The following is a 16762-nucleotide window of genomic DNA, read 5'->3' as shown; positions in this document are numbered from 1 at the left end:
AAATGATTCCTCATGCTCCCTGAACCACTCTTTCACAATTTGAGCACAATACATTTTGGCATTGTCATCCTGGAATATGCCCATGCCATCAGGGAAGAAAAAAATCTATTGATGGGATAACCTGGTCATTCAGTACATTCATATACTCAGCTGACTTCATTTTATTGCCGCATAACGTTGCTGAGCCTAGACCTGACCAATTGAAGCAACCCCAGATCAAAACCATTATTTCAATCAAAACGGCAACTTTTTTTTTTTTGCCAGGCAGTGTATTTTAGACCTTTTTAAATTGATTTTATGCTCAACTGACATAACATTAATACGAAACTGCTGTTCCACTTAAAACCTTGTACAGAAACTGAACATTGTCTGTATCTCAAACACACAAACATACACACTCGTTGGCACACCCTGTTAAATAAATTCATCAGATTGTCATCAGAATCCATAATGAATCTTGCTAATTTGTATAAATTATTTATTCAATTATAAAACAATAATACTAAAAAGACTTTGTATATAGCTGTCATGTGTGGCTGTGAGGCTTTAAGTCATAGGTCTAAATTCATAAGACACTTGTGGGAGTCGAACACTGTCCTCAGTGTATTAACAGATCTAAGACTGAATACCAAAGAATGAATCATAACGGCTTCTGTAGTTTCTGGTTACAGGCTATCACCACTTCACATATAAACTTCTATTCTTTGAATCAAATAACAACTGAAATATTTAAACTCAGTAAGACACTCAAAGATTTGGAAAATGTAATAATCTAAAAACTTTAGCAATGACCTTCAGTTCACCAATTTATACAAGATCACTAATTTATAAAGTAAAAACAAATTAAATCCTACCTGTTCTTTGCTATGCTTAGCTCTGCCTTCCCTTTCTCTTTCATCTTCAACATCTAGCCTCTGTTACCTTTTAACTTCACTCAGATATTTCCAGAATAAGATCATCTCCTTCCAAGCTGCTGTCTGTTTTAACGTACACCTTGGATATGATGCCTGAGAGAGGTGAGTTCACAACTGTCTCCATTTTCATGGCGCTGAGGACGCAGAGCGGCTGACCTTTCTCCACCTTCTGACCCTGCTTCACCTTTACTTCCACCACTTTACCGGGCATGGGAGCTCCAACCTGTCCCCGAACATCTTTCAAGGCTTTAGGGTGGAAGTGCATCTCCTGATGGAGCAGACAGCTGGATGAGTTGGTTATAGAGGAGATTGAGGGCAACTGTAACATTTTTCAAATTTTTCCCTCAAGACTCACAGACTACTTGCAATCTACCTGCCATCTTCTGGTATATGCTACTAACATACACACAAACTTACATAAATATGAAACTTACTATACTTTATAAGTATATTTTTGCTTCAGGACTCAGATTTTAGATTGCACATCATTTAGCAACCCAAAACAGTAGCAAAATTGTTAAAGGAATAGTTCACCCAAAAATGAAAATTCTATCATCATTTACTCAACCTCATGCCATCCCAGATTGAATGACTTTCTTTCATCTGTGAACACAAATGAAGATTAGCTCTTTTGGTGCATACAATGCAAGTGAATGGGTGCCAAAATGTTGAAACTACAAAATCAGACAAGACAGCATTAAAGTAATCCATAAGACTCCAGTGGTTAAATCCATGTCTTTAGAAATGATATGATAGGTGTGGTTGAGAAACAGATCAATATTTAAGTCATTTTTTAATATAAATTCTCCTCCCTGCTCAGTCAATCTCCACTTTAACTTTCACTTTCACATTCTTCTTCTTCTTGTGTTTTTGGTGATTCACATTCTTCACGCATATCTCCCCCTACTGGGCAGGGAAAAGAATTTCTAGCAAAAAAGTACTTAAATATTGATCTGTTTCTCAACCACACCTATCATATCACTTCTGAAGATATGGATTAAAACACTGGAGTTGTATGGATTACTTTTATGATGCCTTTATGTGCTTTTTGGAGCATCAGAATTTAGCACCCATTCACTTGCATTGTATGGACCTACAGAGCTGAAATATTTTTTTAAAAATCACAATTTTCATTTTTGGGTGAACTATCCCTTTAAGTATGCAAAAGTAAGCTAAAAAGTCCCAAAAATCAAACATTGAAATTGATTTGTCCCGATCCCAAACAGGCTTGTGTTTACAGTTTGAGTATTTGGCTTTCAAATGTCTCTTGAATTTCAATGGATTCATGCTCTCGGCAGCTATTAATTCGATAGGCACAAAACTATGTTTATCCTTGTTGCAACTGAACCTGTATTAAATGTAGTTTGGGTAATATTTTGTAGTTGTATGGTGTTCATGTTTTTCGAGGATGAGGGGATGTCATGCAACCAGCCTATGTTGGCATCTCAAAGAGAATTTATCTTGCTAGTTTTGCTCAGACCAAAAGAGCACTCTATTTACCATATGCTGTAAGTGACATCACTCATATTTGTCATTGAAACCTATTGTTTTGCAACTGCTTTGGTCTCAAGCAAGCAAGACAATCATATTCAATAATAATATCAATACTGTGAAAACCACAGGTACACCAAATAGGATAGATGAATATGTTTGTTTACAAGAGAGAATAGTTGTTGTCAGGTTTATATTTAGGAGACACTGATATAGTTAACAAATCATATTAGACATGTATTAGAAAAGTGTGGGCAAAGAATGTGAGATCTTCAGTTCTGTCAAATCATGCTGCAATCTGCAAAAATGATATTTTTATAAACTGCGTGCTACAGTTCCAACTGCTATGTGTTAGACATATATTTCCTACCCAGCACTTAATTGATTTTGTTTAGAAAAATGTGCATTCTTCAACTTGATAATTTAAAAGATGTTTATAACATGCCTCCCTCTAAGTGATAAACAACCATGACAGCATGAGCAAGATCATTTTTAACTTATGACAGTAATTATCCACACCTTAAGAGAGTAAAGGGAGCATTCGCAATACATGTCTGAATGACTGAGTGTACTGTTTGCGTCAAGGTAATTGCTCTTCAGTGATGAAACAAACCAATCTAGAGAGGAAAATAAACAATGGTTACCTTCATTGCAGCTGTATCCTTGACCAAGACAGAACGCAGCTGGCCATTGAGTTCAAAAAACACCTCTCTCTGACCAGACTTGTTCAAGTCACCCAAAGCCAAGGCTTTGATATGCAACGTTTTCCCTCTCTCCAACTCAACCTGTGAGAAGAGACACAAGAGATGAAAAATTATAGAGACATTAACCCATCTCAAAAATAAAGTGAACAGATAGGTACAGTATGAAAAATAAAATGCAATAATTGAGAAAAAGAAATGAACAAACAAACAAAAAACACATTCGTGCACAATAGACAGGAAAACTTAAGCAGAATAATGGCATATTAAGGGATGAGTAATTAGCACAGATCTCTAGGAGGCTGTGGGTCTGTACCACGTGCTATTTGGCTGTGGAGATGATGTTATTTTGGTGTGTGCTTGCTTGCGCCTCGGTGACAGCTTAATATAGCACATGCTAATCTACACTAATCAGCCACGACTAACATCCCATTTGGACAGCCCTACTGGGTGGAGAAACACACTGCCAAACAACTTCAGTCCATGAGAAATCTATGATTAAGCATGATAACCAAGGGAAATTTGGTCCATTTCGAAAGGGCACAGAGAGACCTGGTTTAAAATAAAATCAGGCCAGATGATGATTGAGAGATGCAAGCAAACTTTTCAATCTAACTTATGTTTGCTTAATTTTTAAAGTAAAATGACTTTTTAGGTGAGTGAGGTTATCTTCCACTTTTGATATTGCTCTGTCTCTGAGTGTTATCAGCAATGCAAGTCCTGCCTTTGCACTCACGGAGCCTGCAGTAGGACAGATTCATGCCTGCCAGGTAACACCCACTTAACTCATAATGGGGTTTTAGGAGCCAACACACTTCTAAGCTCCAGTCAACACACGTAGAAGCACCTCTGGGCTCAGCCAGATAGATGCAGTAGCACAATTATGATAACTAGCATGGATTAAACAAAAAAATTTACAAGCATGCAAACTTAAAATGTCATGCTCTCAGTTAAATTACATTTGTAAAAATATAATTTAAAGTTTATTCAAATCATCTTTTTATGCTCACATAAAGAACCTTGATGTCCATAGCAATATATTTGGAATCTGAACACAACAGAGGCATAGTATTCAATCTTACTATGCTAATCAATTTTACAACCAGTGACGCATAAAAGCCGGTTTACTAAACTTTTTAAAATTGGAGGCCAGCTGAGGACATTTTGGAAACCTCCTGGTGAGTGAGCAGTCAGGCTCTTGGCTAAAGCTTAGAAGGTCAAATTCCATGGTGTTACAAATTTAACTGGGTGAAATCCATTTAGCATACATCTGCATGATTAGAAATGAAGCACAGTGAAATAAGTGATAAAAACAGATAGGCCACATCCAGAGGTGGACAAAGTACACAACTCCATTACTTGAGTGAAAGTACAGATACTACTGGTCAAATATTACTCCATTACAAGTGAAAGTTATAAAGACAGATTTTTACTTAAGTAAAAGTACTGAAGTACTTAGTTTTAAAAGTACTTAAATATCAAAAGAAAATGTCCTTTTTTATGTCAACGCATTGTTTTATTATTGTTGCACTGTTGTATGTAATACTTACAATACCTTATGCCTCTGAAGCAACCTACTGAATACACTGACTAGATTCTGGATAAACTGAGAATCACACAGTTTTTGTTTCAAATAAAGATCACGATTCTCCCACGATTCTGAACGCCAACTAAAGAAAATAACATGGAATTTACTAGAGGTTCTGACAAAATATTAATTGCTGCAGTCTATTTAAAAATGTTTAATTGATTTGAATGAATTCTTTAAAAAAAATCTGTTTGAATGATTCAATGACTCACTCAAATACTTCACTTGTTTCATAACTGGATGAATCAGCATTTTTGAACGAATCTCTTGAATGAATGATTCAATGACAAATACATTTTTTTAACAGTCACTTGTATACTTGTAAACAATGTAATCGGTACAATAATTATTTCAAGCATCAAGTTACTTTCAAATGGTGTTTGCCCTATTTTGATCGTAGACATCAGTGTTTATAGACAGGCGAATCGTTATCATTTAGAAAAGAGATCGTGTGGGTGTTTGAATCGAGATCGCAATCTTTTTATGATTTAATCATGCAGCTCTACACAACTATAGTAATTATGCAAGGTAACAACAACAACAACAACAACAACAACAAAAACTATAAAAGTTACAAGATATTAACTTATTTAACTCTTAAGCTCATTTACATTTGAATTCACGCTTTTGCATGCTAACTAACGTCATTGTCGAACCTTACCTATGCGTTAGCAGTGTATCCACGAGGCTATGGCAACTTGGTGGGCAAATCCATAAAAAATCATTTGACCGACCATACTTCATACTGAAACTTTAGCTCTAAAGCACAGATAATTTCAAGCTTTCACAAGAAATTAAAAGTTTACATACCTCAATATGCTTCTGCAGGTTGGACGGCGAGTTTTTGAAGGCTGTGATATGGTTCATTTTAGGCAAACAAAGCAAATATTTAAAACGAAACAAATCTTTAACATTTTCAGAAAACTGGAACATATTTTCTAAGTATGGCCATGGGTGCCCGCACTGCGCCAAGGAACCGCCGTCTTCCATTTTGCCAACTGATCAGTGTTCAAAAAATGCTGGGAAATCATTTAATTTCACGACACGTGACCCTACAAGAGTGATTATTGATAGGCTGTCTGTCACCTGCAAAAAACCAATCACATTTTAGAGAAGAAATAAAAATCATCCACTGATTTTCAAAGCTGCTACATAGTAATGACTTTCTACTCGAGGACCTTGATAGAAATGTAGTGGAGTGAAAAGTACGATATTTGTCTTTCAAATGTAGTGAAGTTAAAGTCAAGTTTCCAGAAAAATAATACTCAAGTAAAGTACAGATATTCAAAAAGTGTAATTAAGTACAGTACTCAAGTAAATGTATTTCGTTACTGTTCACCTCTGGCCACGTCATTAAAGTAAATTGTGAAATTTTTGGTTCTAAACATCAGTGATAGATTGAATTGAAACTGAACGAACTGCTGTTTGCTGTAATTCTGCAGCACATCTACATATCTCAGGAACCGTACACATTGCGAAGTTGACAACTGTTTTTAAATGAGTCACTCCTGAAAATGCAATGAAAGAGTGATAACCATAGCAATGCTTTATTGCCTCACTGCTTTGAACAAGAAACATGGATGGCATCAGTTCAACCTTATTTTTGACCAAAGCAATTTTAGTGGCCAGAGACGTTAAAGGAGCAGTATCCCAAAAATTAAAATTCTGCATGATCATATGGCTATCTTTCTTATGCAAAACACAAAAGGAAATAATTTAATGAACATCCAGGTCCATGTTTTTAAAACAATGGTAAAGATTTTTATCTTAATTGTTGTACCAATAAAAGTAGTCAGTGTGACTCATGCGTCATATTCCAAATCTTCTGAAAGAAATACAATACGATAGGATCACCACCTGCAACTTAACCCAGCCAAGACCGAACTCCTTGTCTTTCCAGCCAACCCTGCTGTTGAACACAACATCACCGTGCAGCTGGGTGCAACTACAGTAACGCCTTCCAAAACGGTCAGAAATCTAGGGGTAACCATCGACAACAAACTAAATTTCACAGACCACATCTCAAAGACCACAAGATCATGTAGATTTACACTCTACAATATCAGGAAGATAAGACCCTTACTCTCTGAACATGCCACATAACTTCTTGTTCATTCACTTGTCATAACTAGGTATTGTCATAACACCTCCCTGCAGGTGCAATTAGACCCCTGCAAATGATCCAGAATGCAGCAGCACGTCTGGAAATGATGTATTTTTAGTCGTTTTTTTGAAGACAGAGAGTGAGTCAGCTTCACGGATGGAGTTGGGAAGGTCGTTCCACCAACGTGGTATGATGAAGCCGAAAGTCCGGGAAATGTTTTGGTGCCTCTTTGTGTTGGTACAACAAGGCGACGTTCCTTAGCCAACCGCAGGCTTCTAGTGGGCACGTAGCTCTGCATAAATGATTTTAGGTATGCTGGAGCAGACCCAGTGACTGTTCTGTATGCCAGCATCAGAGCCTTGAATTTGATACGTGCATCAAGCGGCAGCCAGTGGAGAGAGACAAGGAGTGGCGTAACGTGCTCTCTTTGGTTCATTAAAGACCAGACATGCTGCTGCATTCTGGATCATTTGCAAGAGTCTAATTGCACATGCAGGGAGGCCTGCAATGAGAGCGTTACAGTAGTCCAGTCTAGTTATGACAAGTGACTGGGCAAGCAGTTGTGTGGCATGTTCAGAGAGGAAGGTTTATATAATTGTTCAGTAAAAATCTTGATGTCTATTGCATGTTCATGAGTGCAATGAGTTCATGTGAGAACTTGTAACAATTGTAGCACACGTCTTTACTCTGGTAGGTGAATGAAATTTATTCCGGCTAATTGTAAGTTTGATAGGTAGTGCACTAAAAGTGACTATAGTTTGCTCCCATTATAATGAATGAAGCTGTGCAAGTCATTCACATTTAGTCATTTAGCAGATGCTTTTATACAAAACGACTTATAAATGAGGAACATAAGCAGTCTGCCACACAAAAGTCAGCAATTTCTGCAGTATCGAACTGCTAAGTTCTCACAGTAGCTGGAGTAATATAATATGGAAGCTAATGCAGAATAAAGAGAAAATAATTTTTAGAATTAAAAAAGGAATCCTTACCTTGACGGCAGGTCAGGCAGACAGCTTTATTGAACGGCTTCATTGATTATAATAGGGACGATCCAATATTCCAAATCTTTCCACTGAGGAAATAATTGTGAGCATCTACGGTAAACTACGGTACATTTTAATTGTATCTCTTGCGTAGATGCTCAGTATCAACAACATGTCTGGATAAGTCACTTCAGGTAAGCATTTAAATTTCTTTGAGAAAATATGTTAACCCAGAGCCTTACTTAAAGGATCCAGTAATAACCAGAAATGCTTCAAAGTCAGTAGCATTCTAATTTCTTAGTTATTGTTTACATCATTGAAATATGGTCTATAGGCTACCAATAGACACTAGGGGAGGCTGGAGAAACTATGGTGGAGAGAGATAAAAATTTGCAAATGACTCAAGAAACCTGTTGTTTCTGTGATTTTCTAGCACTACACCTCAGATGAGCTGTCCAAAATAGAGTGCCGTCTGTGCTTTAACAGCTAGTTGTTCAGTTCACAGATTTACTGTAAATGCGGTTGTCACAACCTGCATTTTTCAGGAGTGAATTCAGCTATAGAATGCAGTTGTCACTCTTGTAAATAATCAAACTGTATTTGTACCGAACAGGATTCTGCACTCAGAAGATGAGTGACAACCATATTTAGCTGCTGTGTGTATGTGGCCTAAATATAAAAGGAACTAACCTGAAACTCCTCTGCGATTTTGGGGCCATCCAGAAACAGGCGAGTACTAAGGCAGTCCACAGGACCAAAGCTTGATGTGAACTCTTTGAATTCTTGGAAGACCTTAGGGTACATGGCTGACGACATCACATCTTCAGGGGTGATGTCACTACCATGTGCAGTTCGCAGACCAGACTCAAGAGCCTTGAAATCCATTGGTGGAAGTGAAGCCCCTGGACGTCCTTCAATTCGTGGTAAAGACTTCAACACCTTCAAGAAACATCAAACTTGTGTAAACTTCACACTTATAATGAGCATAACTGTGGCTGTATACAGTAATCAAAGATCCAGCCAAGTACACCTCAACAAACTCTTAATAAATCTGAAAAATGACAGAGGAGAATCTGTCTTATCTGAAATGGCCACCTCATTAAAACTCATTCAGGTTTTAGATTCTAACATCTTAAGAACAAGAAAGCTAAAGAGTAATCCAAATAAATTTTAATGGGTTAGTTCACCCAAAAATTTAAATTGTCATAATTTACTGGCCGTCAGGTCGATCCAAACCTGCATGATTTTCTTTCTTCTGTGAAACACAAAAGGAGACTGACAGCCTCGTTCACCTTCTACATTCATTACATCTTTTCCCCATATAATAAAACTGAAGGTGACTGATGCTGTAAGTCCCTAACATTCTGCCTAACATATCCCCTTATTTTCAACAGAGCAAAGATTGTCATAGGGGTTTGGAACAACATGAGGGAGGACAATCCCTTTATGCCCATAGGTCAACTCAGTTCTGCAACTCTGGGGTTTTCAGCACAGATTTTTACTAGGATATATAGCATAAAACTATTATAACAAATTAGCAAATAATTACCATGCACTCTTTGTCCTCTGGCTAGAGTCTGACTTTGCAAGCTTAAACACCCTAAATACATCATTGGTGCTGTCAGAGTCAGTGTTAATGAACAAAGGCAAAAACCACTTTGACAAATAGGTCAATTGCAAAGAAGAGGCTTCATCATCAATTTGCCACTAAAATTACTCGATTCATTATGGGTAGGAACTTGCAGATTTCTGGGTGCTGGCAAGGCAACAACTGTCAACTGACACTATTTTCTCCTTTTTGTTTCACAGCAGTAAGAAATAAATTGAAAAATGGTCCTTAGACTTGCACTGAGAAACAGCCCGGCGGCTAACGAGGGCAAGTTGAATAGACTGCACAAAAGGGTTGGTGGAAAAGACAGTGAAAAATAGAACATAATTTCATAAAAGGCTCAGCAACCCATTTTGTTATTCATATAAAATTCTAAGTTGAAATGGCTGCCTGCAGTCCCAACCACCTACCTTTTGAATAAATTGTCACTTAATAGCAGTTGAAGTCATAATTTCAGGGCATATGTGCTCCCTTTTGTTGATGTGTCCTATAGGTTAGTTTTTGCAATTTTGTGACTCAGTCACCCCATCTGAGCATTTGTATGGAAGCTTGTTGAAGAGGCTAGCTATGGGGTACAAAAGCTCACACAAGCACTTCCCTCCTTTTAATCCCTCTTTTTTCTCATCACTCCATCAGTTGATATTCCACAGGGGGCATTTATTTGGTTTCCCCCTTTTATTGCTTCATGCTTTCAGTCCTGTGAAGTTGATGATTCATAACAATTTTCATACCTCAAAACTGAGAGGTTGTTTGTTTTAACATATGGAGATAGACAAACAATAGAGTAGCATGGGTACTTAAAGTCTCAGAGACCTGTCTGGTTTATACAGTATAAGGTGTTTTTGCATAAGTCTTGTAAATGCTCATGAAATCGTCTGCTTATATTTCAATCTTCCATAGCTACCATCTTAAGATATTTTTTTTTTCTCCCTAAATTGGAATGCCCAATTCCCATTCTCTAAGTCCTCGTGGTGGCATAGTGACTCGCCTCAATCCGGGTGGCAGAGGACGAATCTCAGTTGCCTCCGCATCTGAGACCGTCAACCCGCACATCTTATCATGTGGCTTGTTGAACGCATTACCGCAGAGACATAGCGTGTGTGGAGGCTTCACACCATCCACACCGGAATCCAAGCACAACTCACCACACGCCCCACCGAGAGCGAACCACATTATAGCGACCACGAGGAGGTTACCCCATGTGACTCTACCCTCCCTAGCAACCGGGCCAATTTGGTTGCTTAGGAGACCTGACTAGAGTCACTCAGCACGCCCTGGATTCGAACTCGTGACTCCAGGGGTGATAGTCAGCGTCTTTACTCGCTGAGCTACCCAGGCTCCTCATCTTAAGGATTGTTAAAGGTCAAGGCTATGATTCAAGTCAAACATCTTGTTCCAGGGAAAAGACATTTAGTCCCAGTATGAAAACATAATGCAGGGGTTTTCAAACTTTTTCATGCAAAGGACCCACAAACATGAGAATCCCCTAGCGAGGGACCACCCATCCTAAAATACAAAGGCAGCTATACCTTTTCAAGATATTTTAATGACAACATGTTGTTTGCAAAATTAAATAATTGTCTTTTATATTTTCATTGTACTAAAGGCAAAAGAAATGTTAAATTATCTTGAAAATATTTACTTCAACTCATTTCAAATTGACAGTGTATCTTTTATATAACAACTATTAGGGTAATATTAGATATATAAACCTGAAGATTTCTTTCTTTAGAAAGAAATTCTGTGAATTTAAAAATGTTTCTTACTTTTTATTTTTCTAAAAAATGTCTTATCTACCCTGTCATTACCATAAACTACCATGAGAGCAATTATGCTCTTACACAAGACGGAGAGAGACTCTTGCCATGTACACTTCCATCACTCTCTGCATTGAGAGACATCTTTGTATAAGGCTTCAAAAACAGCTGTGAATTACCAGGAGGTTTGCATAGAAAATTGCTGAGAAGTTTATGGAATTTTGTCATGTTATATAATTTGATAACTGAAAAAAAAATAGTAGTTAATATATCAGACAACTGAAGCTGGAGAAGTTGCTAGGAGACTTTCTGTTTCCCTCACAACTGTTCTTTTGTGCTGGGTAAAAGGGAATATTTGACATTGTTGACAAGACTGAAAGAAGACAAATCATTTTTTTTTTTTTCAGTCATCTGTCCCAATCAAAGTGTGTGAATTTAGGCAGTTTGTCATTTTGTACACTTATAGCCAGACTGAAAATATAGCCCAGGGTGATTTCATTTTGTTAAAACTTTCTCCCAGAAAGACCAATAAAAGCCTGGATAAAAAAAAAAAAAGGTCCACCAAACTATTATGGGACAGATTTTAGTCTCTGTGGCCATTTATCACCAGACATCTGTCAGTAAAATGAAAATCCAGTGATTCTTAATGATATCTTAAATGACTTGAGTGACTTATCAAAAGCATTTGTAACCTTTCTAAATTGATTAAGTCCTCTGTGAAGAAATAGCTTTACTAAATATGTCAGTTAATACACAATCTATATTTATAACCCCCTGATTTCTACTTTAAGAGACATTTCTACAAAATCTCTTGAACATTTTCATCGAAATGGGCATAAAGTGCTTGCATTTAATTATATGTCTTAAAACCCACCAGGAGTTTTTTGGCTCTCCATCTGTTTGCGAGTGCTCTCATGCACTTTAGCTAACAAAGAGACTCATTTCACTAGCCCAAATCAAATTCGTCAGGCATGACGGTCCATTGCTTTCCTCAGAAGGATCCACTGAAGAGAAGACAATAAAGCAGTGGATTGTAATGGGAACCCATGCAGCCATAAAACAGACTCAAGATTTTCGCTCTGTGACCTGAACATACTGTATCTTTCTGTGGTTGTTCCTCCATGGGAGCAGCATAATTGTTCAAATTTTGAGCAGGTTTACGCAGCAAGTGTCAGATCATTAAGAGCAATGTGAAGAAAAAATACAGCAGCTATTTACCTAAGGCAGGTGTGTGTATTTGTATCTGCACAAAAATCAATGAGCATGTGTGCATGTGTTGGACTATCCTCCTCCCTATTGTTACTGACCTGTCCTTGAACCACCCTGATCCTTTCAGCCCATTGTAAATTCTCTTTAAACTAAAATCCTGACAGATAGCTGTAGAGGAAGTGTACATTTAGGGCTTTAGGACTGAGCCTATGGTCTGTGACAGTAATGATCTGAGAGCCAGGGAGATTTAAAAGGAACTGAAAGCAGCGTGCCAATTGCACCTCTGAACCCCTGTCTCAGTCAATCCATCAATCAATCACTCATCTGCCACAAACGGAAAACTTCAGATGAGTATGATGAGTCTAGACTGGTGAGGAACTCAAATGTGATGGTATAGAGTCCATTTGGTTGTTAATCCTTAACACAGGACAAGGTGATACAGCATTTGGCATGTCTGCCACACTTTTGCACTAACCTGCTAGTAGATGATTGGTAGATGAGAAACAGAAACTAAAAGCCTTTGAACTTAATTTAAACATACACACACTCTGAACAATTATTGTACATTATATAAAGTACAATCGTGTCTTGTGAGCTTCTCATGACATTAACGTGTAGTGCCAAATTTCTCCAGACTTCTCCACTGTTTTTTAACTCAGTGTGACACACCCAACCATGATCGCCCCTCTACAAATTGCGGAAGTTTCTCTGCTTTAAACGAGCCAGTTATTAGCACATTCAACCCCGTTAATGCGTTTTAAATAATACATAAAACATGCTGATTAATGTATGGCGGAGCTCCCTGAGGATCGCCGGTAAAGGGTTTAAAGGCTTTTCCCTTGGCGGAGGCATGAGACACAAAAGAGGGCTCACCAATTCTATTAGTCACAGTAGCTGCAGTTCAAAGATGCTTCACGCTTCATTCAGTCACTCTTCATTAATTTGACATGTTTTGAGGCCATTTCTAAGCCAGGAATATGTGTGTGTATGTGAGTGTGTGTGAAAAGAAGGGTTTCTAAAGATAGAGTGCTTAATTGCCTTTAGGACTGAGACCGCGGGAATGTTTAATTGAAGTGTCTGCTAACATCATTAAGCAGCATATGTATAAGGGAGGTAAGAAAAGGGTATTTTTTATTTTTTTTTTGCTGTTAACTGACTTTGTAGACAAAACGCATATCTATAAAAGCACATATTATGTTTTCTTAAACAATTAACAGATTAACTTTTGAGTATAATATATTACCATTTTATAAGTGTGTAAGAAATGGCAACCAATGCAAAGACTGCTTGATGTGATGGGGCATGACATGTTTTGATCACATCAGTAAGACTGTGCACATATTTTTTTCCTTCTGTTTGCATGTGTTTGTGCATGTCAACATATGTGTGTGTGTGTGTGTGTGTGTGCGCGCGCACCTGTAGGAAAAGATTGCCCACTCTTATCAGTGTTTGTGCAGTGGTTTGAAATGCAGAATGTCTGGCTATCTGAGTTTATCTGGATGAGCTGATTGGCAGAGATAGAGCCACGTTTTAAAAGAGAGTCACTTTGGCTTCAAGGTTGCACTGCAGAAACTTCTCCAAGCTCATGTCTTTCTGTGTTCTTCAAATACCTGGGGCATGAATATAATGGTTGTGTTGTTTGACCATTTGCATGGGTTTATTTACATTGTTGTTGTAGATTTTGTTTTCATGGTAGCGAACTTGTTTTGTGATGTCAGAATGAGTTTGTTTCTCTAATAAAATTATATATTTGTTGATTGTTAACCTTGTCATGTTTTATGTACCATAAGTGTTTATGTGATTACCAGGAGTCAGGACACGGTGTGACAGTCTCAAATTTATACAACACTACACGTGGTGGAACTAGTACATAAAGTACATAAACTTGCAAGAAAACTTCTAGTTACTTAGTAACTTAAGCAAGGAAATACATAAGGTGGATTGTAATTGATGAAACATTCAAGTAGAGACTAATATCACAGATATCCTTGTTGCCTGGTGGACATATTTTTAGCCCTACTCCAAAAATATATGCCGGCAGTAAGTGAATGATCTCACACTTTTGTGTGAGATAAAGGCATTTAAAGTCAGTCACCCTCATAAAAGTTAGGTGGTCAGAGCTATGACATTTTAATAAAAGAATTCACTACAGACCTTGTTATATGCTTATCTATTCACTACAGATACATGTAGTATTCACTAAGACATGGAATTGAAGTCATAAAGATCCAAGTCTTCAAAATCTGTTTTACTGTCTCCCTGTCTGTCTTTCTCTCGCTGTTACTCTCAGGGCACATGTTGGCTCAGACAAAGAAATACTGCCAGTGCTGACAAACAGCATTTGATCTTTCATTCTTGGACTTCAGGGTGCTTCAAAAGGGTTTGTCTGTCTATTTGTGAGTGTACCAACGAAACAGTAAATCAAAGTAAATTTGCCACTGCAGAAGCAGCAAGTCTGTGCTCAGTAACCACCATGTTTAAAAATAAAATGATAGTCTCTCCTGTGACCTCATGACTGTAGATGTCGTGTGTGTGTGTGTGTTAGTGTATTATTGTGGATTTATTGCTTTGTCTCTGCATGGATTCTTTTCTCAGCAAGTCTTTCAACACAAAAAGAAAAGCCACATCCACTGCTGAGAAAGAAACTGGAAAGTGACAAGCTTTATTCACACTTAGACCTTTTGTCTCAAATTCTCTGTCTCATCCTCTCTTTTATCACACACAGACAAAATTTGTGATGGATGTGCACAAAACTCTCTCTTGCACTGTCTTTCCCTCACTCCCTCTCACCTTTTCATTTTCCTTTTCTTTTACACTCTTCTTTTGTTTGGCAAGGGATTATTCATGAGCAAAGCCACTGTCATTCTCAATGGAAAGAACATTTAAAAGAAACTGCTTATATTTCTCCTCATTTTCAACGGGCTTTGGATAAAAGTGCTTGCTAAATGACTAATCGTAAATGTAATGAAAAAAGTCTCAGTTCGCCAGTAATCAGCTCATCTCTCTGAAAAAGTGGCGCTTTTATATCAATCACACACACATGCAGTTAACTTCATCCTTGATCTAATTAAGGACTTCTGTTTAGTATGCATGTCTGAAAAGTCTTGTAAAATACCAGACAGCTTGAATTAAGACAGACAACCATGAAACAGAGTTTTGTTTCAGAAGTGGTGTTATCTCACCTTTGACCTGAAGGGCTCAGGAAAGTCTCCGTGTGGTATTCCAATATGTCCTTGTAGGAACTCCACAACAGAAAGAGGGAAGGAGAGCTCATCTGCTCTCTCTTCCACTTCAGCCCTAGAAAGAGAGTTCTGAACCATAAACTGAGCCAGATCACCCACAATCTTAGAGGAGGGGGTCACCTGGTGAAAGAAAGTGAGAGAGAGACAAGAGAAAGACAATTTTTAAAACAGCTCTTTTCTTCTGAAAACCTTTCAAATCAGGCTCACACAGAATATTTTAATATGAAGTACTGTAAACAGAAATTCTACACACTGAGCCCCCTCCCCCCTTTATTAGCTAGTTATAAAACTTTCCTCCTGTTCAAAATGTTTCATGTGCTTGATAGTTCACTAAAAAATCAAGCATAATTATCACCTCAAAACACAAAAATATTACAGTGCTACAAACCCCAAACAAGAGAATATGAATTGGCAGAGCTGGCAGAGATCTCATGACCATTAGAAATAATGACAAAGTATGGACTCTACAACCATAGAGAATTGCTAACAATCCAGAAAATCAGAGGAGGAATGGACATGTGGCCAGATCACAACGACAGAGGTTCTCTGTCATCTGAAATGTGAACAATGCCTAATAATTAGATATAACATTTACTTTTCAAAATCATTTTAAACTTCCTCTAAAGGAAACTCAAACTTCCACAATAAAAACAGACTGTGTGAAGAATTGAGGATTCAAGAGAGAGAGAGAGAAACTGGCTTAAAAAAAAAAAAAAAACTAAATAAGGGAGTGACAGAATGAGAGAGTGGTGAGGATTGTGTGGGAATGAAAATTTGAGAGAATGAAAGACACACGGACTGAAGATGGGAAAAGTATGACATTAAGCAGAAGAATAAAATGCTAAATGTCACCCCATCTTTCACATAAATAGTTCAGCGATTCATGACAAAATACCACATGCACTGTAAAACTGCTGTCAAATGTTCAAATTGCAGTGTGTAGGCAAAATTCGTTTTGAAAGTATACCCTTCCAAAAAGTACTGTGGTGATACCATGGTACACCACAGTACTTTTTGGAAGGGAATACTTTCAAAATGAATAACCACTCGAGGACTATATGGAAGGGAGGGAGTAAAAAGGAGAGAGATATATGAATTACACTGACATTCAAGTTTAAGTTTTGTAATAGAGTCCTAGACAAAGGTTACGCACAGTTAAGC

General features: G+C 37.6%; 1 protein-coding gene across 1 annotated transcript in view; it reads right to left on the bottom strand.

The window, feature by feature from the left end:
- Positions 1-215: 215 nt before the first annotated feature.
- Positions 216-16762, bottom strand: part of LOC127441263 (pyruvate carboxylase, mitochondrial-like) — a 235469-nt gene continuing 218922 nt past the window's right edge. Inside the window, exons 18-21 of the mRNA XM_051698466.1 lie at positions 15542-15721; positions 8475-8723; positions 3050-3190; positions 216-1182 (exon numbers count right to left, since the gene is read on the bottom strand). Coding sequence (XP_051554426.1) covers positions 931-1182; positions 3050-3190; positions 8475-8723; positions 15542-15721 — 822 coding nt within the window. The 3' untranslated portion in view covers positions 216-930. The remainder of the gene's footprint in view (positions 1183-3049; positions 3191-8474; positions 8724-15541; positions 15722-16762) is intronic.

Source organism: Myxocyprinus asiaticus, chromosome 1 (assembly GCF_019703515.2).
Source record: "Myxocyprinus asiaticus isolate MX2 ecotype Aquarium Trade chromosome 1, UBuf_Myxa_2, whole genome shotgun sequence".
Taxonomy (NCBI): Eukaryota; Metazoa; Chordata; class Actinopteri; order Cypriniformes; family Catostomidae; genus Myxocyprinus; species Myxocyprinus asiaticus.
The sequence above is the reverse complement of the archived record's forward strand: the minus strand, read 5'-3'. Positions and strand labels throughout refer to the sequence as shown.